This window comes from Theobroma cacao, chromosome 8 (genome assembly GCF_053813885.1).
Source record: "Theobroma cacao isolate CCN51 chromosome 8, ASM5381388v1, whole genome shotgun sequence".
In the NCBI taxonomy this organism is placed as follows: Eukaryota; Viridiplantae; Streptophyta; class Magnoliopsida; order Malvales; family Malvaceae; genus Theobroma; species Theobroma cacao.
In genome coordinates, this window is record NC_142646.1 from 1,256,842 (window position 1) to 1,283,157 (window position 26,316).

The following is a 26,316-nucleotide window of genomic DNA, read 5'->3' on the forward strand; positions in this document are numbered from 1 at the left end:
AACTTAAACTTAAGTCTAACTTTGGTGATATATATAGAGAGAGAGAGAGAGAGTCAGTGGCGTTACCGCCCATTTTCGTTTTTTAACCTTCTTTCCCATGTTGGAAGAAGTCAACGTGCTGAGAGAACCATTGTAGCGGGCCTTAAAGCAGTCAAAAGGTAGATGGACAGCCTCCCTCTCTCTCTAACGGGTACTTAAACGTGCTTCTGGAAACTTTCTTGTTGAAATGTAGGGTTTGACCGATGAACTGCTTTCTCCTCAGGAAGACAGTAACAACTTTCCTCATAAACTGTGTTTCCTTTTATATTTTATTGTATAAAAGTATAAAACGGTTCAACAGCAACCACTTCGACGGCCATGGGGTGCTTATAGATTATATTTTCATCGGGATTGCTTTCTTTACTAGAATCTTTTCCTTCTCTTGGCCAACTGATGGGGTGCATGTTAGAAAAGCTGGTATTTGAACTGTGTTATAATGACAGGAACTTCTTGACGTTAAGAAGCTGATAGTTTTGCAATTTATTCTCTGTTCATTCTGGTGTTTCTATATTGGGTCTTCTGTGGAGCTCACGCTGAGTTTTTGCCAGTAGAGTAACTGGGTAAGTTTTCTTTTTAATTATATTGTAACTCTATCCTTTAACTTGTAAGCAGTGATTTACCTACTGAAATATTTAGTAATCAAACTGATTATGAGCATGCATATCATAGATGCCGTTTTGCTTGATTTTCAGTTCCTCGAGAGCTTGCCTTTGCAATGAATTTTAGCCCCTGCTTGTGGTTATGTTTTAACTTCACCTAAGGAGTCACGATCTTGACTTGGTTGCATATAAAGATACGTTGAAGCTGCCTCCTATTCATTACAATTTGCTACCAGAATTTTGTTGCTCTGGCAATGAGGCCAAAATGACCTTAGTTTGCTTTTATGATTACAACCTTTTACTTCATAGAAATTTTTGTGACGTTTAGATGAGCCTCTTTCGGTCAGTATTTTAACTAGAAAGATATTAAACAAGAAACCTTTATACTCTTAAGTATTTATGATGTAAACTATTTATTTGACTTGGTTCACAACCATCCTCTGGTTTTCATTCTTTCTATTTAATTTTCTTAGTAGACTACATAATTTTGGTGAAATAATTGGTGGAAGTATTCATGTAACTGTAATTCAAATTTGTAATGGTGTATTATGCATATATAACCGTCTCTCTGAGGACTCAAATTGTTTTGGTCAATGTGCAGAGTGAGGATACTTTTACAAAATGGAATTTCGTGCTGCTGAGAGTGTTGAGCTTCCATATTACAGTGCCATTAAGGTAAATCTCAACAGCTTTATCCAGCTTTTGGACCATATTTCTTTGATTTACTTTTTCAAGAAGAATCGGGTTTAATATAGTCTAGTGTTTTCAGTAAAAATCCTAGAGCATCTCAAGTTGAATTTAAGAGTGAAAATATATAGGATACTTTGTAAGAAAGGGCACCGGATTTTTAATTTTTGGATTTCTCATCAGTTAAATATCTAATTTGTTTGAACTTCATGAAAAAACGTTTAGTTCTCCTCACTATAGCATAATAGAATCACACTCAGATTTCTCTAGCTGAACGGATGGTTTCATTTTGGCTTTGAATGATTTGGGCTGCCTTCAGAATTAGGTACATATGACTTGCCAGTTGTTAATCACTAGAGTCCAGGAGAATAGATATTAGAAGAGATCCCCTTTTGAAAGAAACTTAACTTCTGTTTTTGTCCCAAAAAACAGAGTTATATTTATTTCCCTTTCTAGTCATCAATTTCAAATTCTTGCCTTATCTTTCCATACTGAGAAGGAAGCCAGTTTAGTAGTATTTGTTTTTCTGACAATTGCAGTGGATGCAGGTGCATCGCTTAATGTGCTTGGAGCTCAAGAAAATCATTAATAGCATTTCGCACATGTTTTCTGATCTTGAGTCTGCTCGGCCATGCACATCAGGAATGCAGGCATTATGCTTATTACAATCGGCAGTGGATAAAGCCAAGTTACTAATCCAGCACTGTTCTGAATCCAGCAAACTCTACTTGGTACTTTCTTTTTTAATTTTTACTTTTCTGTTTGTAAAATAAATAAAAGATATGCATGAAATGAATGCCTGCTGAATTCAGAAACTAATAGCACTAGTCCCAGGTTGTTGTTTTATTATCAAATTTATACCAATGTTACATTCATGCAGCATATAATTTTTGTTTTCTAATCAACCAAAATGGGCTGTTAAGAACACCATTACATTCTTGATATATTCATCCTCCAGTTGCATTCTTTTGTTCACCATGGTAAGCATTTAATTTCAAATATCTTGGCAGTTTAAATTCACATTGCCATTTGGTTTGTAACTGTTAAATTTATGCAGTAAGTTATACACACAGAGTTTAATCTATAATCAAGTGAATTTATCATTATCAGGTTTCCGTAGACATTATTTGGGTAATAACTCTATCGATGAAATATTTAGGCAATTACAGCTAAAGCGATACTCTTGAGGTGTGATAAAATTCGGAAAACTTTGGCGATTTCTATGAATCAAGTTCAAGATATGGTTCCACCATTGTTGGCTGAAAAGGTATGTAATACTTCATGAATTTTTCTTTTTCCATTTTTTTTAAATTTACTGGCGGGTGAATTGTAAAGTGCTTGATTTGCTTGTGTTATTCCATGTATTATTTGGTGCTGTTGTTACTTTAGTGGTGGAAAGATATATATTGGAGAACTTAAATTTTATGTACTATGTTCATTCTTTTTCAGCCTTTTTCCTTAAGAACTTTCCTTAATTGTATTTGGGAATTTTTGTTTACAGATATCTAGAATTATAGATGAACTTAGGAGTGCAAGTTTTCCTGTAGAACCTTCGGAATATGAGGCTGGTGCAGTCATTCTTGCACTGCTTCAACAGGACACATCTGCATCAGGCTCCAAACTCCAATCAGAAATTGAGGCTCTTCAACTTGCAGCTTTGAGGCTGAACATTTTATCTCCTTTTGCTCGTTTGATAGAGGAAAGATCTATCAAGATACTACTTGGAAAAGTCCATGATAGGGAGACAATGAAGTGGAAAATCTTGAATTATCTTTTATATCTTCTGAAAAAACATGGAAAGTTAATTTGGCAACTCCAATCTAAAATCACCAGTCCTCCTGAGGAAGACAACTATTCTTCATCCATGGAGCAGAAGCAAGGAGTGGGAAAAGAAGAAGATGAGACTCCACCTAATGACTTCTTCATTCCTAAACCTCCTGAGGAATTCCAATGCCCTCTTTCTATGAGACTGCTTTATGATCCTGTAATTATTGCTTCTGGCCAAACATTTGAACGAGTATGGATAGAGAAGAGGTTTAATGAGGGCAATCAGATCTGCCCTGTGACGAAGACAAGGTTGGAGCAGTTGTCCATCACTCCAAATTTAGCAATGAAAGGCCTCATTTCAAAGTGGTGCTTGAGGCATGGAATCAATATTCCTGAACATGCAAAACCAATCCCTTCACTGCCTTCCTCATGGGAAACTTCTTCCAGGTCCATTGCTAGCTTTGGCAGTTCAGTGCTTGGGTTGCAACTGCAAATAGGAAATGTCTCAATTGGCTCGATGAGTACTGGTTCTACTTTGGATTCGTCTGACAGGACACGCAATGATGAGGTTGCTGCAGATTCTCACTGTCAAAGATGTCATCTCTCTTCTATGACTTCAAGTAGTCATGACATCAATGCAGCCTTTCTTTCTGAACTCGATAAATATTCCTGGAAATCTAAATGCAAGGCTGTTGAAAAGGTTAAAGGCCTTCTAGAAGACAATGATAAGGCCAGGCGTTTGACATTTTCAGGTAGTCATGTCAATCCTGTGATTACATTTTTGAAGGATGCAAACGAAATGTGTGATATAGAAATGCAAAAAGATGGAGCAGAGGTGCTTTTAGCAATTTTGAGCAGTAACAGGTAACATTCATATCTCGCATCCTTTTTCCTTCATTAGCTACTTAGGTGTTGTCGGTAAACACATTACCAAGTTTAGAGAGAAATAATCAGACCTGAAGGGGCCATGTTAGAATCAATGCTTGGATTTTTCTTTAAAAAAGGTTAATCCATCTTTAGAAAATGTACAAATATTGCAATAAATAATGTGCAATTATTATGCGGAGACTAAATGCAGATGATAGAAAATAGGTACATGTGTAAGAAGCCAACAAGCATATTGGTTTCTCTTAATGTTTTCATGTACCTAACTTTATAATGACACCCTTCGGTAATAATTGATTGCATGGACTATATTACACAAAGTAAAGACACTACTAGTTTACTAGTTTGATAAAAGTATGTGTTGTTACCTGCAGAATCGAATTACCTCCCTGTCATGAAGATGTTATCTATTTGTTGGCATCATTGTTGGATTCTGAACCGGCTCGAGAGTCCCTTGCAATAATGGAAGTCTTATCCTGGCAACAGTACTATAAGTCCAGAATTGTGGCATCTGGCGTATTGCCTTCCATCCTAAAAGTCCTTGACACTACAGCCACAGAATGTTACACACTTGCAATGAAGATCCTACGTAATTTATCAGATTGCAGTGATGTTGGTTACCATATTGCATATTTGGGTTATATCCCCAAGCTGGTTTCTTTTCTTGAGGACTCGAATGTTGCAGGCTATTGCATTGAGATCATAAACAATATATGCAATATCGACCAGGTTAGATTTGAAGTTACTGAAGCCAATTTATTTACTTCAATAGCCAGACTCTTGGAAGACGGTAAGAAGGAGGAACAGGAACTTGCTGTCGATGTCCTTCTGTCTCTATGCTATGAGGATACAAGGTATTGTCAAATGATAATGACAGGAAGCATAATTCAATCCTTGTTCAGCATACATCGCAATGGCAGTTCCAGAGCAGAGGATAACGCATTTCACCTGATCGAACTCGTGGAACATATGACGAGAAGTGATGCGTCTCAATGTTCAATTCCTAGCTTCATCCTGAGTCAAGAGAACTCACACATCTCCAGCAGCAATGAAGGTAAAACATCATCTTCCAAGGCTTTTGGATTTCTCATAAAGAAGGTATCAAGGTTTTTACGTGGCAAGTGGTGAGTTTCCCCTTTTGAATGGCTTTCCTAATTCAGAACCCAGGATGCTAGCCCAACCCATTAACTGTAGGAATCGGGGATTAGTCAGGAAATTTTGTTAGCTCCATTTTGATCTTTATAGAAATAGCGCTGTAGTTTCTCATATTACCATGCTTTCTTTTGTATAGAATGCTTTTTTTTCTTCTGTTTCGTATATGTAATTTAATGTGTGAAATTTGTATTGTAATAGTTTTAACATTATTTTAGATTACTTTATATTTACACTCTAATATTTAGGTCATTAGTTGGTATATGAAGAGAAGAGTTCGAATTTTTTTTTTAAATTAAAAAAAAGCATTATTTCAGATTATTTTCTAAAATAGGCTATATTTCATTTATGAGGTAATAACATATGATTAATTGATAAAATATGAGTATTATACATTAATAGAGTATTAAAGAAGAAAAGCAAGATTTTAGTTTAGATATTTACAGAGGAAGAAAAAAAGAGGTTGAGAGAAGAGTAATTTTACTTTTAAGGGTATGTTTTGATACACAAAATCAGTATATTAAATTTAAATTGTATCATAATATGTATTTTCATTTCAAATTGTAATTCAATATCTTATTTTTGGATATTCAAATCAATCAAATAATTTGTTGATAACTCATATTTAAGTAAATAAAAACAATATACAAACTTTATGCCAATTCCCAAGGTTTTAACTTTTAAACATATTAATAACGACAATTATAAAAATTTAAATGGCTAAATGAAATTCTAGAAATTTCGAAAATGAAATAAATAGCTACACTGATATTTAATAAAGAATAAAAAGAAAAGTAAATTGAATATTTAAAAAAGGGATAAGAAAAGAAGAGGCAGAAACCGAACGAAAAGCCCTAATCATCATCACTCCCCCCCACTAAACCCCTCAAATCCTAGCCGTCCATTTCAACGCTTTACGGGCAAACGCCGGCGCTTCTTCTAATTTCAGATCAGCCTACGCCCGTCTCTCTCGGCCGGTTGCCTTTTCTTTTTCTCTTTCCAGATAACCAAACAGACTGGCTACACTCTCACTAGCTGATTTCCGTACTTCATTTCATCTCAATTTTTTTTTATTCACAGGTATTTTCAGTTATAATCAGTGTTTCGTTTGTTCCTTTTTAGGGTTCTGAGGAATCTAGACTATCTAGTATTAGAGTTTTGACTATTTTTGTAGTAGCCATGAACTTGAAGCATTTAATTTCTGGGAAAACAATCAATAATTTATCGAAAATCAATGGAAAATCAATCTCTTATAATCCCAAAAAGTTGTCAACCATTGCCGCCGCAAGGTCTCCTCCCCTTTATTCGTTAAGTAGTGGTCAAAGCTCTGCTTTTCTTCGAAACCGTAAACCCATTTTCCCTTTTGTTAGATATATTCACTCAACCCAAGAAACTAAGCTAAGTTATGCTGGTGTTGAAGCAAAACTTGTGTCTAGTGATTCTGAGGAAGAGGAGGATGGAACGGTGAATGAGTTTTTATCGCGATTCGTTTGGATAATGAGAGGGAAGTTATCCGATGCTTACAGGGATTGCAATGAGGAGACAATTGATGGGATGCTTTTGATTATTGTTGGGAAGGTTGTGGAAGAGATGGAAAAGGGTGGTATTCAGCAGATGCTTGATTCTGCAGTGGCAATGCCATCACAGGATTTTAGTGAAGATTTGTGGAGGACGGTATGGGAAGTGAGTAATATGGTGTTGGAGGATATGGAGAAGGCGAGGAAGAAGGAAAAGGTAAAGCAGTTTTTGCAATCCGAAGAAGTGAAAGAAATGTGTCGGTTTGCTAGTGAAGTTGGGATTCATGGGGATTTGTTGAGGGAACTCCGGTTTAAATGGGCGATAGAGAAGATGGAAGAGAATGATTTTTATAGGAGTTTGGAACGTCTTAGGGATGAAGAGCAACCCAAGGATGGAAAGACCTTTGATGAACAGGCTGTTGTAGCCGAGGATGAACAAAGGGTTGTATCTCTTCCGAAAAGAAAGGGAAAGCTAAAGTATAAGATCTATGGACTGGATTTATCAGATCCTAAGTGGGCTGAAGTTGCTGATAAAATTCATGAGAGAGAGGCAATGGTTTGGCCTCAGGAGCCAAAGTCATTATCTGGGAAGTGCAAATTGGTCATAGAGAAAATCCTTTCATTAAAACAGGAGGATGATCCATCACAGATTTTGGCTGAATGGACAGAGCTTTTGCAACCTAGTCGTGTTGACTGGATCAGTTTGCTTGATAGATTGGAACAACAGAATCCTGACATACACTTAAAGGTACAGTTTTCTTAATGTTCAGCTCATGTTGTCACACATTTTGCATGCTTTCCTGTTGACATCCCTTATTATTGAAAAAATATGGCGTTATCAGTGTTGAATATTTCTTGTCCTCCATAAGTTGGTGATATATCAAAACATGCCAAAAAAAAATGAAGTTTTAGACCTTTTTCTTCCTGGAGATCATAAAAGTACCATCTGAATACATTATTGATATTGTTTTGCTTCCCATATTGACCATCTTGATAAGATCGGCATTTTAGTTTGAAAAGCAGTTTGTTGAGAATATTAGTTGACTTTTGTCTCTTAGTCGAAAGGTTCCTGTAGACATGCTTTTTGGGGATATTTATTTCCATTTCTTGTTTTATATATTTATATCCTGTTCATACTAGTACTAGAGCACCAGCATTTAACTGAGGGTGAGAAGTCTCTTGTGTAGCATTTTACCTCTCTTTAGATTGTATTTATAAGGATAATTAATATGAAGAACAAGAGAGAAATCACAGATCCTTGGATGCAGGGGTCTGTTTGAAGGAAGAGTCAAGAGTCCAGGATAAATTATATATCTTTTTATGCTACATTTTGTTCTATTTGCATTTGGATGCATGTTTATTATCACCACCTGTTTGAATAACATGCATGTAAATAAGAGTATTTCCGAAATTAAATTTCTGATTAGTGGAGCTACGAATTCTGAAGTTGTTATTATGATGTTGAATATTTATAGGTAGCAGAACTTGTCTTGAGCGAAAAATCTTTCCAAGCCAACATTCCTGACTATAGAAAACTGATTGATGCCTATGCTAAAGAGAATCGCATAGAAGATGCTGAGAGAATCCTTAAAATGATGGTTGAAAATGGTGTCATGCCGGATATTTTAACTACCACAGTTCTGGTTCACATGTATAGCAAAGTGGGTAATCTTGATCGTGCTAAAGAAGCATTTGAAAGCTTGAGGAGCTATGGCTTCCAACCAGACATGAAGCTCTACAACTCAATGATCATGGGATATGTTAATGCTGGCCAACCTAAGTTGGCTGAGTCGTTGATGAGAGAGATGGAAACAAGAGACATCAAACCCTCAGAGGAGATTTACATGGCATTGCTTCGGTCGTATGCTCATAGTTGTGATGTTATCGGAGCTGGACGAATTGCAATCACCATGCAGTTTGCAGGATTCCAACCGACTATGGAGTCTTGTTCATTGCTTGTTGAGGCATATGGGCAGGCTGGTGACTCCGATCAAGCTAGGAGCAACTTTAACAACATGATAAAACTTGGCCACAAGCCTGATGACAAGTGTACTGCTAGCATGATTGCAGCTTATGAGAAGAAAAATTTATTGGATAAAGCCTTAGACCTTCTACTGCAGCTGGAGAAGGATGGTTTTGAACCTGGCATTGCCACATATACAGTTCTTGTGGATTGGTTGGGTAAGTTGCAGCTGGTTGATGAGGCTGAGCAGCTATTGGGCAAGATTGCTGACCTGGGTGAAGTTCCTCCATTAAAGGTTCATGTAAGCCTCTGTGATATGTATTCAAGGGCTGGATTTGAGAGAAAGGCTCTTCAGGCTCTTGGAGTTTTGGAAGCAAAGAAGGATGAATTGGGGCCCCACGAGTTTGAGAGAACTATACATGCACTAATAGCAGGTGGTTTTGTGAAGGATGCTCGAAGGATCCATGGGCTGATGGAGGCCAGGGGCTTTACTGCATCACAGCAATTAAACTTTGCCCTATCGGTATCTCAGACTCACGGCCCTAGACGGCCAACAATGGGATAGCCTTGTCATTAACATGATTCAGAAACCTTTGCATGCAATCGATCATCAATGGGATGGTTAGTTAATTTAGATATCTTAGCATACTGAGAGGTCAGTGGAATGTACTTTGATGAAGAGGTGAGATAAGCTATGATGTTTTGTTGATCTAATTTTCTTTTGAGACTTGGCTGTGGTTCTCATTATTGATTTTTTTTTCTCCCCTTTGTGGAATCACGGTATTTTTTGGTAACAATCATCGGATAGATGTAGGTTGCTTTCCCCCATGGTAATGCAAATTTGTTGTTTTCCTAATGTTTGCATCTAGATGGCAGATTATGCTAATCTCACATATATAATAGCTCACACTAATGTAGGTGTGTGCTTTTCTAGAATTTTTGCTATGTAATTTTCATCTTCATTGATCATACAGGAAGAGGTATTTTTGCAAGTTGGCACCATCTTGGCAGCTATACAAATATGTGCAGCTGCATACCCTTGCCATTTGTCATTCATTTCTTCTGTTTGCCCTTTTTATTTATTAAAAAAAGGGGGAAAATGAAGAAAGAAATGAAAGAATGATCAGTGTAAGTAAAGTACAAAGTTTGGATAAAGTGAATTTGATGTCGTTGCTCCTGTTTGAATACTGGCAGCCAAACTTTGGTAGCATTCTCTAGTAGTACTCTCCTCTGATGAACTCGTTCAGTCGCTTTAATTCTCCTTCTTGTTGTTCCACCACTGCTCGGACAACGTCTACAATAGAAACCATGCCGACTATTTTCCCATCTATGACTGGAACATGCCGGATGTGATTGTCTGTGATGATTCAGGATAGTCATTTCTTCTCTTAAATCAAATGTAAAGTGAGTTTTGATTCCATCTTCCATGTGTTCAGATCACAGAAATCACCATACAAACTAGTTTACCTGTCATAAGTTGCATTGCTTGAAGAATGCTTGTATCAGATGTCACTGTGATTAACTTGTTCTGTTGACAAATGATAGTTCATGACAGGTTAAATCATAAGAAAAAGAGAGTTTTGCAAAGAGGGAAATTACCTCCTTGGTCATGATTTCCCCAACTCTGGTGTATTTAGGTGATCTTCCCTGCCCAATTATCTTCCTCAGGTAGTCTTTTCAGTCATCCATTCCAGCATTAAGAAATTAACAGGCCTCAAAGTTAGAAAAATTTATACAGAAATTCCTGGTTATAGTTAAACTTTCATGTTGATTATCTGAAGTCAATATTGGATGATGGTTTCTCGTTGAGACCGTGACAATGGGCCCCTAAGCCTTTAGAACACGAATTTCGTTTGTTTTATATCCCGGGGAGCCTAGATACTGATGAACTTTGTCGTTTGACTCTGGATTCTGAGGCAACATAAGGGAATGTTATGCTGATCTTTACCTCTTTCTGTGATGATTCCTGCAATATGTTGTTGCTCTCCAGGTTTCAAAACCAGCAATGACCCAATGTTATATTCTGCCATCTGCAAAATTTCCTTGTTTCTTTTAGTAAACAATCTCCAAACCATGTCAACAACTTGGTGAAAAACAGGTGTCCATTTTAGTTTCTGAAAAGATTGTTGGTTGATACCTACATTCTTCATGGCATCATCAACATTGTCATTGATGCGGCACCAAAGCCAAGACCCAACTTTTTCTTCTCCCTTGGTCATCAGCACGTCTGCTACTGTCATGTTTTCTAATCCCTTCTCTTGCGTTCCCAATGGTGAAGGAGAGGAAGTCACGCACCCAAAACGGGAGAACATGTTTTTCCCCTCAATGGAGATTCTGCCTAGTGAATTCTTTAAAATCGAAAGCTTAACTGTTTCCTGGCATGATCTTAGTCCTCGGATAAGCCCTTGCATTTTGGCACTGTAAAATCAAGATTACAGAACTTTTTAATAATTTAATTTAAACCCTTTTTTACTATGACAATGAACAATTTAAAAGTGTATGTATAGATTTATAATGCTTAAAAATGAAAGAAAAAATAAAGTGAGAAGTTGCATTACATACCTTTGATGAACAGCTGGTATTGGGACTGTGGGGAGCTCCTTTGACAATGAAGCTAGGGATTTCAATGGTGAAGAAGCAAGAATATCTTGTCTTAAATTTATATTGAAGGAATTCTTTACTTGATTAAGTAGATGAAGTTAAAGGACAAATCTTGGGTTTTTGCTTTTCCATCTTGCTGGAATGTTCCTTGCCTCCCTGTTAGGCATTACCACGGGAAGCTAACAATTGCATCAATGGATTAGAAAAGTAGAATAAAGTATGAAACTTTCTCCCAAAGGTTTTGTTTTTCTTCTGAAATTGAAGAAGATAGAATCAATGTCTTGGGTTGTTTGCGTTGAATTTTCACTTGTGAGTAGGCTTGAAATGAACCACGTGGAAGAATGATTATGCTCTTTAAGCAGACATTGAGGCAAGTAAACAATCGGAATGCCTTTAAGAAAGGAATAACAACTCCTGGTCCTGTAGCATAAACTCAGGGCAACAGAGACATGGAACGTATGAAGGGCAACGAAAGCTAGATGCTATCCCTTCCAGACAAGGAAATCCTGTCTAAAGAATCCAGAAAGTTTCACAAATGATTATGTCCTTTTATAAAAGAAAGAAGAAAGTTGGGATTGTGAACTAGAAGAAAGTCACAAATGCAACATGACTCGTAGACTTGGAGTTTCCAAGGCATCAAACTCGAACCCTATATATGCAGACCTCACATCAGCCTTGAGTCATCATCAGCAAATATCCCAAATACCTTCCATCTCCATTGTTATTCATTGTTATTTTTCTTTTTCTTATCAGATATGGGAGATCAGAGGCAAATGTTTCGTTTTCGACTCCCTTGGCTATCAGCAGCTACTGCTCCGCGTCCTGCAGCTCAACCACAACCTCGACCTGCAGCTCAAACTCAAGCCCCTGCGCAGCCAACCACTACCATCCCTATCCAACGGCCACCATTTCGGCCTGCAGGGATCGCCCCGGTACAGACCACTCCTAGCCAGGGTCAAGCACCACCACAAAAAACAGAACCTCCGCCAGCCGCAACTTCACGTGCAGCCACTGAAAGCAAAGCTACTTTACGGCCAGCATCACCGCCTCGCCTGACAACTCAAATCAGAGCTGCCTCAGTTCCACCATCACCATCTCCTAGAGCCACTGAAACTCAAGTCACTTCTCAGCCAGTAGCACCAACTCGTGCACCCACACAAGCAAGGGCTGCCTCTGTGCCTCCCTCCCCATCTCGCATTGCTTCCCAGCCCCAATCAACAGCGCAGACAGTGTCCGAGCAACAATCTCCATCCCGTTTGGCCTCTCAGCCACCAGGCCAAACATCTTCACAACCCTCTTCTCCATCACGTAGAGCCACGCAAGGAAGGTCTCAGCCTCCAAGTTCTACTCTACCCCCATTATCTGCCTCACAAGAAACCACCTTTCGACCATTTGGCGTGGCAGTAGAGCCTTCACAGGCATCAGCCCAAGTAAAAGAAGTTGCACCAATTATTGCAGCTACAGAAACACCTTCAGCACCACTAAAGCCAAAGGAAAGGGAAGAAAGAAAAAAGGCTGCTGAAGAACGGAGGAAAGCAAAAACAAAGGGTTCAACTTATGAAGAGCCAGAGCAGAGAACAATTACTAAACTTCTTGCTGCAGCAGCAGATGCTGGGACAAAAACCAGAGAGCTACTGGGGGCAGCTTTTGAGACAGGAATAAGACACCAGGAAAAGCAAGAAGATATTGAACGAAAGAAGACATGGACAACCTCAAGCACTGATGAAAAACAAATCAAAACTGTGAGTTCAACATATCCAAAAGAAGGGAGCACGCCAACTAATTCTCATCAAAAGCATGCCACCTCCACTTGGGAACAAGTTCCCCTGCACAAAGAGATCAGGGAAGATATTTCTAAGTTTGTTCATAAGATGGCCACAGGGCAACCAAAGCTGCCTACAGATGAAAAATCAATCGCTGTTCTAACCCTAGCAGGAGAAAACAGAGGAGCATCATTTTATATGGGTTCAGAATCAGCCAAAAAGGATGGATTAGTCCACATTCACCGGGGTTATAAGATCAACCCAGATGACAGCCCTGATGCGACTACCACTGATGGAGAAGGAAGCTCCAGGGGAAGAAAGCCTAAGGATTCAATGACCAGAGAAAATCCAGCACCAAGAGCATATGTCAATAGTAACACACAGAGCATCAATAATTCAGTTGTGTTTGAAAGTTCTGTGAACGAAAGAAATCCTGGCGTTCATCTGGAATTTTTACAAAATTCAGCAGAACCAACCATGTCTAATGCAAAGGCAGGGCCTCTTGAGACACGCAAGGCTGAATTTAACGTTACCCCAGCAGAGAAGCTTACATATGAGCCCACAGTAAGAAGAAGATGCCTCAGAGGGCTTTTTGCGGAACCAAGTGACTCGGACCCTGATAATCCTGAAAAGCCTCGGCGACATGGTTGTCGCTACAGCTGCGGGGAGAAGAACAAAGAAACAGAGATAGGGGTTCTCTGACCGTATAATTTACCTACCACTTTGCATGCAGCATGTGCATGCGTGATAAAAAGAATGATTATGATAAATTGATAATAAGGATGCCATATTGTCCAAAATCAAGCTCCTGAGCCCAATGGCTTTCGTATTTTCATGTTATATTATTATGTAATGTAAAACCCAATGCACTTTGTACTGCAATTTGCAATTGAATACCTACTTATAGAGGGAAAAAGTTGCTATAACAACATAGTTCTCTTATACATTGCGCGATGTTAAATATAAAATTCGCAGAATGTGATGAAGCTACATGCTCAGGGGAAGAGTCTGGAACTTAGCTTTTTAAAAATTAATAGATACTAAAACTTAGAATACATGTGTGTAACCCTCATTACATAGAACAAGGATGCGGAGTAACAAAGGCTGTTACTGACGAAAATGGCAAAGCCTGATGTGTTTCCAAAGAGAATATGTACAACCAAATTGTAGTGAACACTAGCATCATCATGCCCGTAGAGGTAACAAGAGAATTGTTATTCACAAGCAGGTTTTGTGTCGAAGCTGCTTAAGCAAATTGCAAAGGCTTGGAAGGCAGAGAGTGGGTATCGATAATCCATGGTGAAAATGTCCTTACCAATCTTCCCAAATTGCAGTATCACTTTTTCTTGTTCCACTAGGGTAACATTTTGGCTTGGCTCCACAGCAGCCACCAACTGGAAATTCTTTACAGAAGCCACTGTAACTCGTCCTTTAAAATTAAGGCACCAACACTGCAACTGTTCATGCCATCTAGGAGCTTTATTTCTCAAAACCAGGGGTGCACTTTGCACTGATTTTAGAGGCTTACCAGAGCCAGTTGAGTTGCATCCAACTCGTAGCCTTTTTCCTTTTGAACCTAACAAGGGAGAAGAATGTTGATCAAGGCAATTTGTGAATGCCATTGGAGTTGGAGCAGTTCCTCCTTCTTCAATTGCGGAGATGGGGATCGAGTGCATGGTACACTGCATTCTCCTTGGACCTCTGGTGCGAAGAACATTGAGCTCATAAGATATATTGGCTGTGTTATAGTTACTCAAAGGTACCCTGTGAGGCACCTGACTCGAATGAATTTTCTTATGGGATTGACAACTGGATTGGACTGTAGAGTCATCTGGAGGTTGACTGTCGAATATGTTGAACTTGGTTCCCAGGAAATTAGACCTGTTAAAGCTTCATTCTTAAATTGCACGCACAAAAGAACAAACCAGTCCTTCAAAAAGAATAAAAGATAATCTTAGAGATTTAAAAGCTTACCTGAGCTTTCCAATATAAGCATTGCTTGATCTAGAGAAATCATCTCCAACTAAGGATATCACAAAATCAGTACTGGTAGCCCTTCTGATTTTTTTGGCTGCCAGTAACAGTTTACTCAAATCACCTGACAGAGCTGCAAATGATAGATGCATTAATAAGCCGAAAAATATAGTTTTAAGAATCAAAACACCCAAAACAAATAATCTCCATACACAAACAAAAAAAAAAGATGAAAAAGGAAAAATTACCAGGACTGAGACCCATATATAATCGATATGTTGAAGTTGCTCTTTCCCTCCTAATATAGCATTGAATCGGAGTATCCCTTGGTCCAGGCTACACCAAAAAAGGCCCAAAGCTGAGTACTAACTAACAAACCGGATTTTCAATAGTAAAGGGCAAAATAAAAAGGATTAAACTTTACCTGCTTTAAAGAGATGGGGAAAGTTAAGAAGCCACATTGTTCAGGTGTCTTAACAAGCTCTTTAGTAATTTCCCTCCATGACCGACAAACCGAAGCACAAGCAACCACATCTCTCCTTCCTGGCCAACATGTTTCCCTTGCTTCCACTCTTTGTATTATATCTAAAAGTAATTCCGGAGGTAAATTTGCCCATTGCCCTTGTTCAATTAATGCAGTTGAAAAACCAGATGAAGAAGAAGAAGAAGAAGAAGCTTCAGGAGCGATATGCGCTCGCCCACGCCGAAGCTTATGCTTCCTCTCTGAACTTTTCTTTGATATGTTTCCAATCTCCCGAACAAAGCTTTTTATAGGCATTTTTTCAAATTTTGACCTACCAGAGCTTAAGAAAGAAAAGGATAAATTCAATCAGGCAAAATGTTTTTAAAGAGTCTGCTTTTCTTTTTCGGTTTCGAAGCTTACCTAAGAGGTGAGGATTTTCTGCTGTTCTTGGATCCAAACTGAAAGGAGAAACCTTTGACACAAACAAAAAATCTTCAATATGTTGACAGGAAGATCTGGAAAATGTCAGAAATTTACAGAAAGGAGAGACAAATTCATAGGAAAAACACGAAACGGAGACAGAGAGAAGATCGAAGAAACAATGGATCGTGGAAAGAAGAGGAGAGGCAACAATGGAGAATGTACTCAATCTCCAACGAAAGAGAGGAAGAGAGAGAGAGAGAGAGAGAGAAAGAGAGAGGATCTAATGGGATTCGAAACCTAGAAACTGTCAACCGTTTTTTTCAAAACCTTCATCGCCGGCGGTTTGTTCGTTTATTTATTTTCTCTCTCTCCCTCTCTCCGCCTCTCTCCGTCGCTGCCACCGCCTCAAAGCTGCTCTGCACCAGCGGCTACCACACAATGAAAGCTCTCTTCTTTTTCCGCTTCGATTCTTCTATCTCATCTTCTAATTTAAACAACTTGTGATTTTCGGAAAAAACGGTTCTTTTTTTTTAATTTTCAATTTTGTCCGTTAATTTAATTGGCGGGTTTTTTGTGTGTGTTTTCAGAGTTAGAAGGAAATTGCGCTCGGGGACGCGTGGCAGACAAAAGAGACATTGGGCCCCTTTCAATTTTATTTTGCCTGATTAAGAAAAACCCATGATTAATCTACTTAATTATTATTATTATTATTATAAATGATGATAATCATGTACATAAAATAAAAATATGGCCAAATAAAATTCTTTGAAAATGTTTTTAATATTTTTTACACACATTACATTGAATTTTAATATATAGTTTTCAATAAAAAAATTGTTATGGTTACTTTATTATGTTTAATTAGTATGATTAGAATCCTCTTTTTAACTTGTATTTAAATTAAAAATTTTCCTTTATTTAATAATTTTAAAGAAAAATAATAACTAGATGTTATAATCACGAGGCTCTTTGGAATCAAAGAGTCCCTCGTGATTCCCTAGCATCAAAGAATATTTCAATCTTCAAAAAGATTTCGTTTATTAATACCAATTGGTAATTAGTAAAGTAAATACTGTCTTATCCCCAAATAAGTCTTTGAGATTCACAAGATATATAATTTTGTTTATTAAACTTGTTGATATGTTTAAATATATTAATCATGAGAAAGCTAAGTTTATTATGTTACTAATGTCATGTAAAACTAATTTAATTATTTTAAAAAATATGTTAATCACGTCATATCATATAATGAAGATAACAAACGTATTTTTATATGTATTTTAAATCTTAATCTATTTATTTATATGAAGATTGATATTTTAATTAAATATGACATGATAATGACTCATTAACACAAATTATTAAGCGTACTTCAGAAACACTCTTACATTCCCCACCTTCCAGGGAAACAACTCGAAGAAAGAAAAGAAAGAAGAAAATTCATGCAAACATGAGACGTGATGTGAACAAGACTATGAGCTTTTGTATTCGATGTTTTTGCTGTTCATTGAAACGTTTAGGAGACAAATGGAGATGCATTATACTGGGTTGATCCAAGGCCACTGTCAAGGTTGACATGACCAAAGACCAGAGATCGGAGACTTACGAGAGGGGCTCTTTTAAGTCACTCCTGGAAGCTGCATGTATGCAACAACCGAGATCGGTGGAGTCTAGTTACTTATTTCCCCCGCACGAGTGGATCGTAGCTAGGTTCTCTAGATTCGTAGAGCATGCGGAAGGCGACGAGCCCGAGCCCCCACGACTCTTGACAACCGAGTCGGTGTCAGATGAAGGATAAGTTATGGTGAAAGTTGAAACGTAAGAGGTCTCACACTTGCACGTGCCACAGGCACATAGTTCAATCATTAGTCATTTTTGTCTCGGTCAATAATCAAAGGGCCTTGTTCCTCAGGGACCTGAACCATTGATTTCGATTCGTGGGGCTTATTAGATAGAGAGAGAGCTAATGGGAGCTTTTCTTAATAATGATAGCTTATCTTTAATCTGCAGAAGTGGCAGAGAGTGGGGAGCATCTAATCCTGTCATAATTCACTGAGAAAGTGGCAGGTTAATTGTGGGAAAATCCATGTGAACTAAACTTAATCAGTCCAGTTTCCATCAGGAAAAAGAAAAGCTTATGCAGGAGCCTCAATGTACTTCGTCCATGGGTTTAAACCCTTGACCGTTTTACATCATTTCTACCCGAAAAAGAAAATGTTTAAACAGACCCACAAGAATATTTATTGCTATATTATTATAGCAGAAGTATATAAAGATAGGCAGCATGAACAAATTGTATGATTACTGTCCCCTCCATCGGCTGTATTCTTCACTCCAAAAGCTATACCAAAATACATGGGAATCATGATTCATTCTGTCAAGGCATGCTTGAATTAAAGCTAAGGATGGCCTTTCCTCTTTTCTACACAAAAGAAAAACCATTTTGTTGCAGAGTTAAATTTCCTCTTTTTTTCAAGCAGAAATCAATTATTAGGACTTGATGTTAGCTGTGGCTTTCGAAACAGGCCATCCAAACATTAGGGTCCACTCACCAACTGGCGAAACCTAGATGCAATGGAGGAGACCTCGACCAGACTACTGAGACTGCTGCTAGTGATTTTAAATAGTAGTTCGTGTTCTCTTCCATGGGATTTTTTGTTTTTGGGGATTTCTTTGCTAATATCAAAGGAAATTTATAAGCAATTCATGAGTCTAGTGGGGTTTATGCTGTTGGTGGCTGCTGGCTACAGACTGCCACTAAATCCTGCGTGATCTGATGGAATTTGGTACCTGAAAAATGGTTCTCCAGCTCAGATACAAACGCTTAGAATAACAATGACAAGGCGAGTGAGTCTTGGCTCGACAACTACAATGAGCTGCATGAATCAAATTGGTTCGAGAAAATTGAAGTGCTAAGTTAGGTGCCTGTCTGTTTGTACCATACAAGAAGAAGAAAAAAAAAGAAAGGGGACCGGTTTGCTTTAGTTACGAATTCTTCTAGCTTTTTGTCATACCAAAACAAATAAATGCAGCCAAAGCTAAGGATGAGGTCAAGTAGAAGCAAAGCAAACTATTGATTGTGTCTTTTAAGACCTATCATCCTGAGGGAAGTGAAATGTGGAGCCCTTTTCTTCTTCTTTTCTCTTTCATGTATAGCACTGTGGCATTGCCAATTTGGCTTTGAAATCATGTTGTTGCAGTTGGAAGTTTGCCAACTGGTAGGAGATGCCCACAAGGACAAAAAATGTGGGTGGTGCATCGGCATGAACTTGATCGGCATATTCGACCTGGATAAGGTTTGGTGTTAGGGAACTATAGGCTAGCTCCCATCAAAAAAAGAGTTTTGTTCTTGATTTGATGATGAGTATGGATGCCAGAAATTAATTCAGAGTACATGCCAGCTAAACCTGCCAAATTTCTGTCCCTACTCACCCAATGCCTTTGATGACATGAATAAATGGTTTACTCTGTTTGGTAGCCCACATAAATTTATATGGCTTCCTTGCTGAAAGCTACTCATTTGAGAATAACTGGCGTTGAATTTTGATGGGTTGAATTCAGTGGCATTCAAGAAACCAGGTTGGGTAGGTCATACTGGCTGCTGCAGTCCAGATATTTGAGTGGAATAAGCCTTGAAAAGTATTCTCTTTCTGTCCAAAATCTGCGCTGTAAACTCACCACTGAAAAGAGAGTAAGTCTTTATTAATCGTGGGTTTGATCTAATTTTGTGTTAAATTTATTGGATTGTATTAATTTCTTTCTTTGTTCTTTTAAAAAGAGTGAGAAATTTGAAGCTCTTTGCAATGATGAAACGAGGATGGGACAGAGAATTCTTCAAAAAGACAACACTGGTTTAAGGAGCCATCAAGAGCTCGTGAAGGTCTCTAATTATTAACAGTCATGAGACCATGCATACCCCAATGATGAGCAGGTAAGTGAGGATTTGACTCAAGCTGGAACCTTTTTTTCCATCTTGGTAATGAAAAACAAAGGAGAAAGTAAACCCACTTTTGTTCTTTCCCCTAAGCTTTTTGTCATGTCATTCTCTTTATTCCTCTAGATTCTAATTAATGGTTTGATTTTCTTGCTTCAATATCATTCACTGAGGCACTGCTGACTAAATTCAGATGGGAATTTGCACAGGATTTAGGAAGGTCGGTGAGAAAGCAAAAGCAAAAGCAATGCTCCAAGGCTCTAGCTAAACAAAAGTGAAAAAAGCTCCTTGCAGCCAATGGAAAACAAATGGAAAACTTTGTTTTCCCTGTACATGTAAAAGTCTATGGACATTGAATATTGGGCCTAAGCAAGGTCAAGATCTGATATTCTTCACAAACTGATTGAGCTTGGACTCTGGATACCTTTTCAGTCCATTCGTATATTGGACCTTAACCACTGGCTTGAGACAAAAGGCTTGAGACAAAAATAGGAAAATATACAGAGAGCCCAAGCCTGGCAAAGGTCAGAGGGACAATTTGGACATATACCAACACCAATTAATAGCAGACGAAACCGGCGGAGCCATGGTCAACTTAACCATTCAAACAAAGATTACAGCCACCGGGTTATCGTAAGATGACAGAAACAAAGAATTTGAACCAGAAAGTACCTGATAAGGGTAGTTTCTAAGCTATCTCATGACTTCTGCAACATGGATATTGCTATATTATTATTGGGATTTAGCTGAGCTGAATCCCACTCATTTTCCCAATTAACATTTGTAACGTTTATCTCAAGCAGCCGAAACTATCAATTCCTTTCAAGTCGGGCTAAAGTAAACAAATGAAACATAACCTTTGTAATTACTTAAAACGAATTATGTGTCATTATAAGGTGAAATCAAGTAGAAGAATATAACAAAATCAAACGGCGGCCATGGCCTATCGAGTTCCTCCGAAATTTCTATTTGCCGGCTACTTGTGTTGGGGGCTACCCTAGCCTTTTCTGATCTTATGTACACACACGCTTGCTTGAAATTGATGTCTGTCACACTTCCATGGTAAGAAAACGGCCACCTGGTATGTATAAAAGAACAATGTCCACCATAATCTGTTCATAAACCAGTCTTAGTGTAGTTCATTTCTTTGGTTTACTTCATCACCTTGATCGAAAAACAAACCTCAGGATATACTATTTAGCTTTCGTTCCAAATTTCCTAACAATGGCTCTTGGTTATTCTAGCTACGCTTGCATCTTTTTCATGACTTTATTCATGTTCATGGCTAGTCATCCTCGAGCAGATGCTGCTGAAACTTCCACAGCCTTACTTATAAGCGTTGACCAATCAGGTAAGGGAGACTACCGGAAGATACAAGACGCCATTAACGCCGTGCCATCAAACAACACAGAACTTATATTCATATTGGTTAAGCCCGGCATCTACAAAGAAAAGGTTGTTGTGCCAGCCGACAAGCCCTTCATTACAATAAGTGGTTCAAAGGCAAATGCAACGATAATAACTTGGAATGATAGTGGGGATATATTTGAATCTCCTACCTTCACTGTGCTGGCTTCAGATTTTGTTGGCCGATACCTTACAATTCAGGTATAAATAAGATCCCTAACGTCATTGAATGTTAAATTTTCATATTACATATTCACTTGTAATACCACTCGTTAACCGGCCTTTTTTGTTTTATTTTTCATAAATAGAATACATTCGGAACTGGTGCTGGTGCTAAAGCAGTTGCGTTAAGGGTATCTGGAGATAGGGCAGCTTTCTTTGGGTGCAGTATTTTATCTTATCAGGATACGTTGCTAGATGACACTGGAAGACACTATTACAGCCATTGTTACATTGAAGGAGCCGTTGACTTCATTTGTGGGAACGCGGCGTCCCTTTTTGAGGTAAATCGTTCAGGAATCTGTTACTTGCCAATATTCCTATAGCTAGCTAGCCTGTCTCAGCGACCAATTTACATATGGATTTCTCTTGCGATTTTTGTTTTCAGAGGTGCCATTTGCATTCACTCTCAGTAGGAGATGCGGCTATCACAGCCCAACGTAGGGAGTCTCCTTCAGAGCAGACAGGGTTTACCTTCTTGGGTTGCAAGGTCACCGGCGTCAGGACTGCTGTACTTGGAAGGCCATGGGGTCCATATTCCAGGGTCGTCTTTGCCCTAACCTATATGTCTAATGTGATACTGCCCCAGGGATGGGATGACTGGGGAGACTTTGCCAAGCAAAGGTAACGATAATTTTAACAAAATTAAACAACAACAATCTGTTCTTTTCTTTCATTATTACTGTAAAAATTTGAAATCGAACAAATGGTTGACTATCTTTCCTTCTGGTTTCTTCATTCCACAGCACGGTGTTCTACGGAGAATACAAATGTTACGGACCTGGAGCCAATACAAAGAAAAGGGTTGAATGGTCACAAAAGCTGACGAGCCAAGAGGCCGAGCTTTTCTTGACAAAGAACATGATCGGTGGCAAGAGTTGGATCAGGTCTACCCCAACCCGTTTCAAGAAAGCTTCATCTGCCATTTCTAACAATTCCACTCAACATGCCTGATGAAGAACAATGGGAATATGTTGTTCTCCTACTTTCCTGAACCTGTTAGAAAATTTGTTCATGTAACCAGTGATTCGTTCATTTATTTATTATTTTAAAAATACTGTGATTTTCCCTTGTATCATTCATGGAGAGGAATAATGTTGATAAGATCAATGAAGCATCCATTAAGAAAACATTTCCATTTCTTTATTATTTTATTACAATAGCCAAGATAGCAGGTACTATTAAGATGTACTAGAGTGTAACCCATGCTACGCGTTGGGCACAATTTTTTTATATAAGAACAAAATATGAAATTAATTTACATTAATAAGGATAATTACTAAAAATAAAAAAAATAAAAATATCATTCACAAATTACATTTTAATGTTTAAAGAAAGGTTTTTAAAAGTCAAAAGAAGTTGTGATGATGTATTAAACTTATTTAAAATGAACTTGTTTATCAAATTTGAACTTGTTTAATCTTTCACAGTGCTATCATGTATAGGCAATACTATTACTAACAAGTTTATATAATGCATTGTTAGGATTTTTTTTTATTATTTTCTACATTGTAATAAAAAAAAGTTATAGAAAAGATAACATTATAAATGTAATTAGTAAAAAAATTAAACATTAAAGAAAATAACAAAAAATTACAAAAAATTGAATCTCAATTTTTTCTCAATTAAAAAAACTACCCATTCTTTTCTCTCAATTTTTTCTTTTGTTTTTTTTTTTTCTATTTTTTCCTCCCAAATCTCCCTCTCAACCCCGACTTACCTTTCTCTGATATAGATACGGATCTCCATCCCTTCTTTCTACCCTTTTCTTTACCGATTCCCTTTTTATCAAATTTGATTTTTTCACCCATTTTTTGTTTCTTATTCTTCTTTTTATTTCCACTTTATCCTTACTCTCTTTTAGTCTCCACACCTCAACTATAAAACCCTTCTGACCCAACCCATCACATGTCAGCCCCCAACCTAATCCTCAACCCCCTCCTCAAGACTCCACCTGTCAAAACATACAGATGTGGTCAGTCTCTAAGTTAAGATGTGGTAAAATGAAGAAGCCCTTTGGAGTTTTTTTTAAATATATGATAGATGGTATTACAAGATAATTTAAAATATACATGACGAAATCTTACTATCTATAGATATTAGTTAGATAACTCATCAAAAGAACCTGACATATATGTGATGATTGGACATTAACCTCGGACTCACAGCTAAATTTGCTGACTGTATACCAACACGATGAAACGTTTGTTTATAGTTTATCCTTCTGACTCCACGGATCTCGGCTTAGGAACTGGTATGTTAATGGATATGGAATGTCAATAGTTTGGAGTTGAACACTTCAAAGGGGAGATAAGAATGTCACAGACAAATAAAACCAAAACGCGTGCATCAGGCCCACAACTTTTATGAATCCCCCTGGTCTTTCCGCGGAGTCTGTGGGCAGCTAAAGACTAGAGTATTCATTTACAAGAGTTAGTGGAGAATATCACAATCAAATGACTAAATCATTTTTGTCACCACTTCAATAAATTGGCCGCTGTCTCCATTTCTACAGGAAAAAACATGTTCTTGAGGATAAGAACGAGTAAAAAGGCAGACTTCCCGACAGAAAACAAAGGAAAAGATAAGGCCCCACCACATATATAAAGGCTTTCTCGAGATATTTGCAAGGATACATAGTACTGTGTCTTGGTTCAAGCAAGCGAAAGATCATCAGCAAAATGGGCTCTCTAATGTCAGGATGGGACTCTCCTGTATCAGATCCTAAATCAGGTGACTTCAGTGAAACTTTTATCTGGTTTATTTTATCTGGCAAAGTGTTTCCATGGTGTTTTGCTTTCTGCTTAACCCTGTTGTTTAATTTCTGGTTGTGTGAAAATATTTCAGTAATACGCAAAAGAAATCGATCACTTACCAAGGAAGAGATTGATGCTTACTGGAGATCAAAGAAGAAAACGGAGGAAGAGCATCTTAAGGCTATATCTAGTCCATCGGATAGCTGCAGCCAGCTGGTACAGTTTTGTATAAAAGATTTTACTACTAATTGAAGCCTAGCCCCATTTTTTACTCATGTTTTTGAAAACCAGACATGGAAAATATGGTACTGAACTAGTACCTTATGATGACATCTATGACAGGAAATTCCATTTGAGAAGTATGGAAGACAGTATATGAGATCAAGCTCCATGCCTTTGCCCAATACAAAACAGAGTTTCCTGGATACGGACACAGAAACAAGCCTGGAGAATATCATAAAGAAAAACGGCTGGTGAGTAGCTAAATCTAAATCTTAGTTGACTCGTTACTACCAGAAAGCTTTAAGTTAAGAATTTTAGATTAATATACTAACATTCTATAATTTTACTGTGGACGATTTCAGGTGGACAAGGAGCAACTGGGCATTCCTGAATGAACCTCCTGTTCTTGAACGCCCTACCAACAGTTACACATCACAGTACCACATTGCCAACCTTGCAGCTTCGAAGCTTAACACAAATGCTGGAATCAGTACTTAATCTTTAGCTCCTAATCCTATCTTGTGTGGGCGTATTTGTATACCTAATCTGTATACTAAGAACCTTACTCTATTATGTGCTGGTGTGTGTGTGTGTGTTGAGTGTGTTCTAGTCTGGAGTCTGTACAAAGTAGTACTAAATGTAGCTGTATATTTTCAGGGGGATGAATCTGTCCCTAGTCTTTTGGCCACTTGATATTTCCTAAGCTTTCTGTACTGTATAGAGATTTGTAGGACAAGGTATTCTTCTAGTGATGACTCGTTTCTAAAACAAGAAGAATTATGCGAAATCTTGTCTGATTTCATTGTTTTTCACTGCAATGTGTGGTAGTTCGTGCATCAATGTATAAGTTACAATCAAAGGAAATAGAACAACTTACATCTGGCAAGAATCAGCTGTAGATTTTCTTCTGGGAATGATCACTGAGATTGGATCTTGTTACCTGGTGGCAATATTTTGTGCTGGGGCTTTGTTTCTGACTGACTGATTCATCTATCTCTTAAAATTCTCTTTGTCCCAGAGTGTGGTTCCAACTTCCATTTGTGTTGGTGTCAATTGCTCAACAACTTGGAAACATAAATCAAAAAGACACTAACCAGATTGCATGACTCTGCTCTGCAAGGTCCATCCTAAGCCCTTGGCTTTCTGTTTATGTCTAACAACAATCAACGAATCCATAATTTGGTTTGTCACTTGTTAATTCCAACAAGAACTGGAAACAATTGTACAACAAGAACAACTAGAAAACAAAGAGAAAAAGGCTGAAATTGTGTTGAAATCAAACCTGTGAGGTTCTCAATTTTTTTTTCTACTTGAAGAAACACGTCATGTCTATGCAGTCTAAATCAAAATGTTGAAATCCCAAAGGATGTTCAATCGCATCATAACCATCTTTATGTCATCACCAAGATAAGCCAACTATGTTGGTGAAAAGGAATTTCACCTTATGGACATGGAAGTTTGGCCTCTACGCTGCCTATCTCCTACTGCTAGGTATCTTTCTTTTTTCCCTTAATCATGATTTCTTAAGCCCTGGGCAAAAATGGTGGAGTCTTATCTCGTCAATTGTCAGACAATAATCAGCTGTAAACCTCGTTACCGAGAGTATAAAAGTAAACAAACTATGAGTGCTGTGGCCCATGCTGACTCAGTTACCCACCTTCTTTTGCTGAAGGTATCTAAAGATTAGGGCCCAACGCAAGGAGTATCAAGTGTAGGGCCATTGCCCATGCTTCGGCCGAGATGGCTTTGAGCTTTCTTCCAAAGGTAGCTTGCGACGCCAGCATAATATAATCATGGAAACAAAGAGAGGTGAACTCGTTGTCAGCCCAATGGACCAGAACAATGACCATGGGTCTATTTCTTCGCTTAATACAATCTTTGCCAATAACTTTTTCAACATTTTTATAGTACTAAACTGTTTTTGATAAAATCCATTATTTTTTTA

At 37.9% G+C, this 26,316-nt stretch overlaps 7 protein-coding genes and 1 long non-coding RNA gene across 10 annotated transcripts; 5 read left to right on the forward strand and 3 right to left on the reverse strand.

The window, feature by feature from the left end:
- Positions 1 to 6: 6 nt before the first annotated feature.
- LOC18591401 (U-box domain-containing protein 5-like) lies at positions 7 to 5,364 on the forward strand. Of its 2 annotated transcripts, XM_088809234.1 has the most exons (7): positions 7 to 158; positions 483 to 599; positions 1,240 to 1,313; positions 1,865 to 2,056; positions 2,485 to 2,592; positions 2,827 to 3,956; positions 4,352 to 5,364. In XM_088809234.1, the coding sequence occupies exons 3-7, from the start codon at positions 1,260 to 1,262 to the stop codon at positions 5,103 to 5,105; spliced, it is 2,238 nt and encodes a 745-aa protein (XP_088665360.1). In that variant the 5' UTR covers positions 7 to 158; positions 483 to 599; positions 1,240 to 1,259; the 3' UTR covers positions 5,106 to 5,364. The 2 variants fall into 2 exon arrangements, with proteins under 2 accessions (XP_088665360.1, XP_017981896.2); XM_018126407.2 differs by lacking the exon at positions 7 to 158 and having other exon boundaries at positions 280 to 599; positions 1,874 to 2,056.
- A 577-nt stretch (positions 5,365 to 5,941) lies between these two features.
- Positions 5,942 to 9,465, forward strand: NFD5 (pentatricopeptide (PPR) repeat-containing protein). Its single transcript, XM_007017503.3, has 2 exons — positions 5,942 to 7,394; positions 8,122 to 9,465. The coding sequence occupies exons 1-2, from the start codon at positions 6,309 to 6,311 to the stop codon at positions 9,172 to 9,174; spliced, it is 2,139 nt and encodes a 712-aa protein (XP_007017565.2). The 5' UTR covers positions 5,942 to 6,308; the 3' UTR covers positions 9,175 to 9,465.
- An 80-nt stretch (positions 9,466 to 9,545) lies between these two features.
- Positions 9,546 to 11,617, reverse strand: LOC18591403 (Cystathionine beta-synthase (CBS) family protein). Its single transcript, XM_007017504.3, has 6 exons — positions 11,172 to 11,617; positions 10,751 to 11,027; positions 10,558 to 10,639; positions 10,209 to 10,282; positions 10,077 to 10,137; positions 9,546 to 9,966 (listed from the first exon to the last, which is right to left on the reverse strand). Exons 2-6 carry the CDS (start codon positions 11,018 to 11,020, stop codon positions 9,824 to 9,826), a joined length of 630 nt encoding a protein of 209 aa, XP_007017566.2. The 5' UTR covers positions 11,021 to 11,027; positions 11,172 to 11,617; the 3' UTR covers positions 9,546 to 9,823.
- A 304-nt stretch (positions 11,618 to 11,921) lies between these two features.
- Positions 11,922 to 13,773, forward strand: LOC18591404 (oxidoreductases, acting on NADH or NADPH). Its single transcript, XM_007017505.3, has one exon. It carries the CDS (start codon positions 11,966 to 11,968, stop codon positions 13,673 to 13,675), a length of 1,710 nt encoding a protein of 569 aa, XP_007017567.2. The 5' UTR covers positions 11,922 to 11,965; the 3' UTR covers positions 13,676 to 13,773.
- A 101-nt stretch (positions 13,774 to 13,874) lies between these two features.
- TLP6 (tubby like protein 6) lies at positions 13,875 to 15,972 on the reverse strand. Of its 2 annotated transcripts, XM_007017506.3 has the most exons (5): positions 15,831 to 15,972; positions 15,372 to 15,750; positions 15,196 to 15,283; positions 14,948 to 15,080; positions 13,875 to 14,854 (listed from the first exon to the last, which is right to left on the reverse strand). In XM_007017506.3, the coding sequence occupies exons 2-5, from the start codon at positions 15,723 to 15,725 to the stop codon at positions 14,188 to 14,190; spliced, it is 1,242 nt and encodes a 413-aa protein (XP_007017568.2). In that variant the 5' UTR covers positions 15,726 to 15,750; positions 15,831 to 15,972; the 3' UTR covers positions 13,875 to 14,187. The 2 variants fall into 2 exon arrangements, with proteins under 2 accessions (XP_007017568.2, XP_088664961.1); XM_088808835.1 differs by lacking the exon at positions 15,831 to 15,972 and having other exon boundaries at positions 15,372 to 15,816.
- A 4,771-nt stretch (positions 15,973 to 20,743) lies between these two features.
- LOC18591407 (putative pectinesterase 11) lies at positions 20,744 to 22,553 on the forward strand. Its single transcript, XM_007017508.3, has 4 exons — positions 20,744 to 21,375; positions 21,483 to 21,677; positions 21,782 to 22,017; positions 22,140 to 22,553. The coding sequence occupies exons 1-4, from the start codon at positions 20,992 to 20,994 to the stop codon at positions 22,345 to 22,347; spliced, it is 1,023 nt and encodes a 340-aa protein (XP_007017570.1). The 5' UTR covers positions 20,744 to 20,991; the 3' UTR covers positions 22,348 to 22,553.
- Positions 22,554 to 23,203: 650 nt separating this feature from the next.
- On the reverse strand, positions 23,204 to 25,641 carry LOC148761093 (uncharacterized). The gene is made up of 2 exons (XR_016028028.1): positions 25,249 to 25,641; positions 23,204 to 23,347 (listed from the first exon to the last, which is right to left on the reverse strand). It is a non-coding gene; the product is annotated as an uncharacterized LOC148761093 (long non-coding RNA).
- LOC18591408 (DNA polymerase epsilon catalytic subunit A) lies at positions 23,974 to 25,260 on the forward strand. The gene is made up of 4 exons (XM_007017509.3): positions 23,974 to 24,126; positions 24,241 to 24,365; positions 24,492 to 24,622; positions 24,734 to 25,260. Exons 1-4 carry the CDS (start codon positions 24,075 to 24,077, stop codon positions 24,867 to 24,869), a joined length of 444 nt encoding a protein of 147 aa, XP_007017571.2. The 5' UTR covers positions 23,974 to 24,074; the 3' UTR covers positions 24,870 to 25,260.
- Positions 25,642 to 26,316: the final 675 nt, after the last annotated feature.

What these genes read in the sequence shown, in the direction of transcription:
- LOC18591401 (XM_088809234.1), top strand. Translation starts at nt 1,260, where the DNA reads ATGGAATTTCGTGCTGCTGAGAGTGTTGAGCTTCCATATTACAGTGCC. An exon ending in AATCCAGCAAACTCTACTTG is followed by an intron (nt 2,057 to 2,484) that starts GTACTTTCTTTT and finishes TGAAATATTTAG; the next exon opens with GCAATTACAGCTAAAGCGAT. An exon ending in GCAATTTTGAGCAGTAACAG is followed by an intron (nt 3,957 to 4,351) that starts GTAACATTCATA and finishes TGTTACCTGCAG; the next exon opens with AATCGAATTACCTCCCTGTC.
- NFD5 (XM_007017503.3), top strand. Translation starts at nt 6,309, where the DNA reads ATGAACTTGAAGCATTTAATTTCTGGGAAAACAATCAATAATTTATCG. An exon ending in ATCCTGACATACACTTAAAG is followed by an intron (nt 7,395 to 8,121) that starts GTACAGTTTTCT and finishes GAATATTTATAG; the next exon opens with GTAGCAGAACTTGTCTTGAG.
- LOC18591403 (XM_007017504.3), bottom strand. Translation starts at nt 11,020, where the DNA reads ATGCAAGGGCTTATCCGAGGACTAAGATCATGCCAGGAAACAGTTAAG. An exon ending in TTGATGATGCCATGAAGAAT is followed by an intron (nt 10,640 to 10,750) that starts GTAGGTATCAAC and finishes GAAATTTTGCAG; the next exon opens with ATGGCAGAATATAACATTGG. An exon ending in AGCAATGCAACTTATGACAG is followed by an intron (nt 9,967 to 10,076) that starts GTAAACTAGTTT and finishes GAATCATCACAG; the next exon opens with ACAATCACATCCGGCATGTT.
- LOC18591404 (XM_007017505.3), top strand. Translation starts at nt 11,966, where the DNA reads ATGGGAGATCAGAGGCAAATGTTTCGTTTTCGACTCCCTTGGCTATCA.
- TLP6 (XM_007017506.3), bottom strand. Translation starts at nt 15,725, where the DNA reads ATGCCTATAAAAAGCTTTGTTCGGGAGATTGGAAACATATCAAAGAAA. An exon ending in TCCCCATCTCTTTAAAGCAG is followed by an intron (nt 15,284 to 15,371) that starts GTAAAGTTTAAT and finishes TTTTTGGTGTAG; the next exon opens with CCTGGACCAAGGGATACTCC. An exon ending in GCTTATATTGGAAAGCTCAG is followed by an intron (nt 14,855 to 14,947) that starts GTAAGCTTTTAA and finishes AAGCTTTAACAG; the next exon opens with GTCTAATTTCCTGGGAACCA.
- LOC18591407 (XM_007017508.3), top strand. Translation starts at nt 20,992, where the DNA reads ATGGCTCTTGGTTATTCTAGCTACGCTTGCATCTTTTTCATGACTTTA. An exon ending in ACGCGGCGTCCCTTTTTGAG is followed by an intron (nt 21,678 to 21,781) that starts GTAAATCGTTCA and finishes TTTTGTTTTCAG; the next exon opens with AGGTGCCATTTGCATTCACT. An exon ending in GGAGACTTTGCCAAGCAAAG is followed by an intron (nt 22,018 to 22,139) that starts GTAACGATAATT and finishes TTCATTCCACAG; the next exon opens with CACGGTGTTCTACGGAGAAT.
- LOC18591408 (XM_007017509.3), top strand. Translation starts at nt 24,075, where the DNA reads ATGGGCTCTCTAATGTCAGGATGGGACTCTCCTGTATCAGATCCTAAA. An exon ending in CGGATAGCTGCAGCCAGCTG is followed by an intron (nt 24,366 to 24,491) that starts GTACAGTTTTGT and finishes CATCTATGACAG; the next exon opens with GAAATTCCATTTGAGAAGTA. An exon ending in ATCATAAAGAAAAACGGCTG is followed by an intron (nt 24,623 to 24,733) that starts GTGAGTAGCTAA and finishes GGACGATTTCAG; the next exon opens with GTGGACAAGGAGCAACTGGG.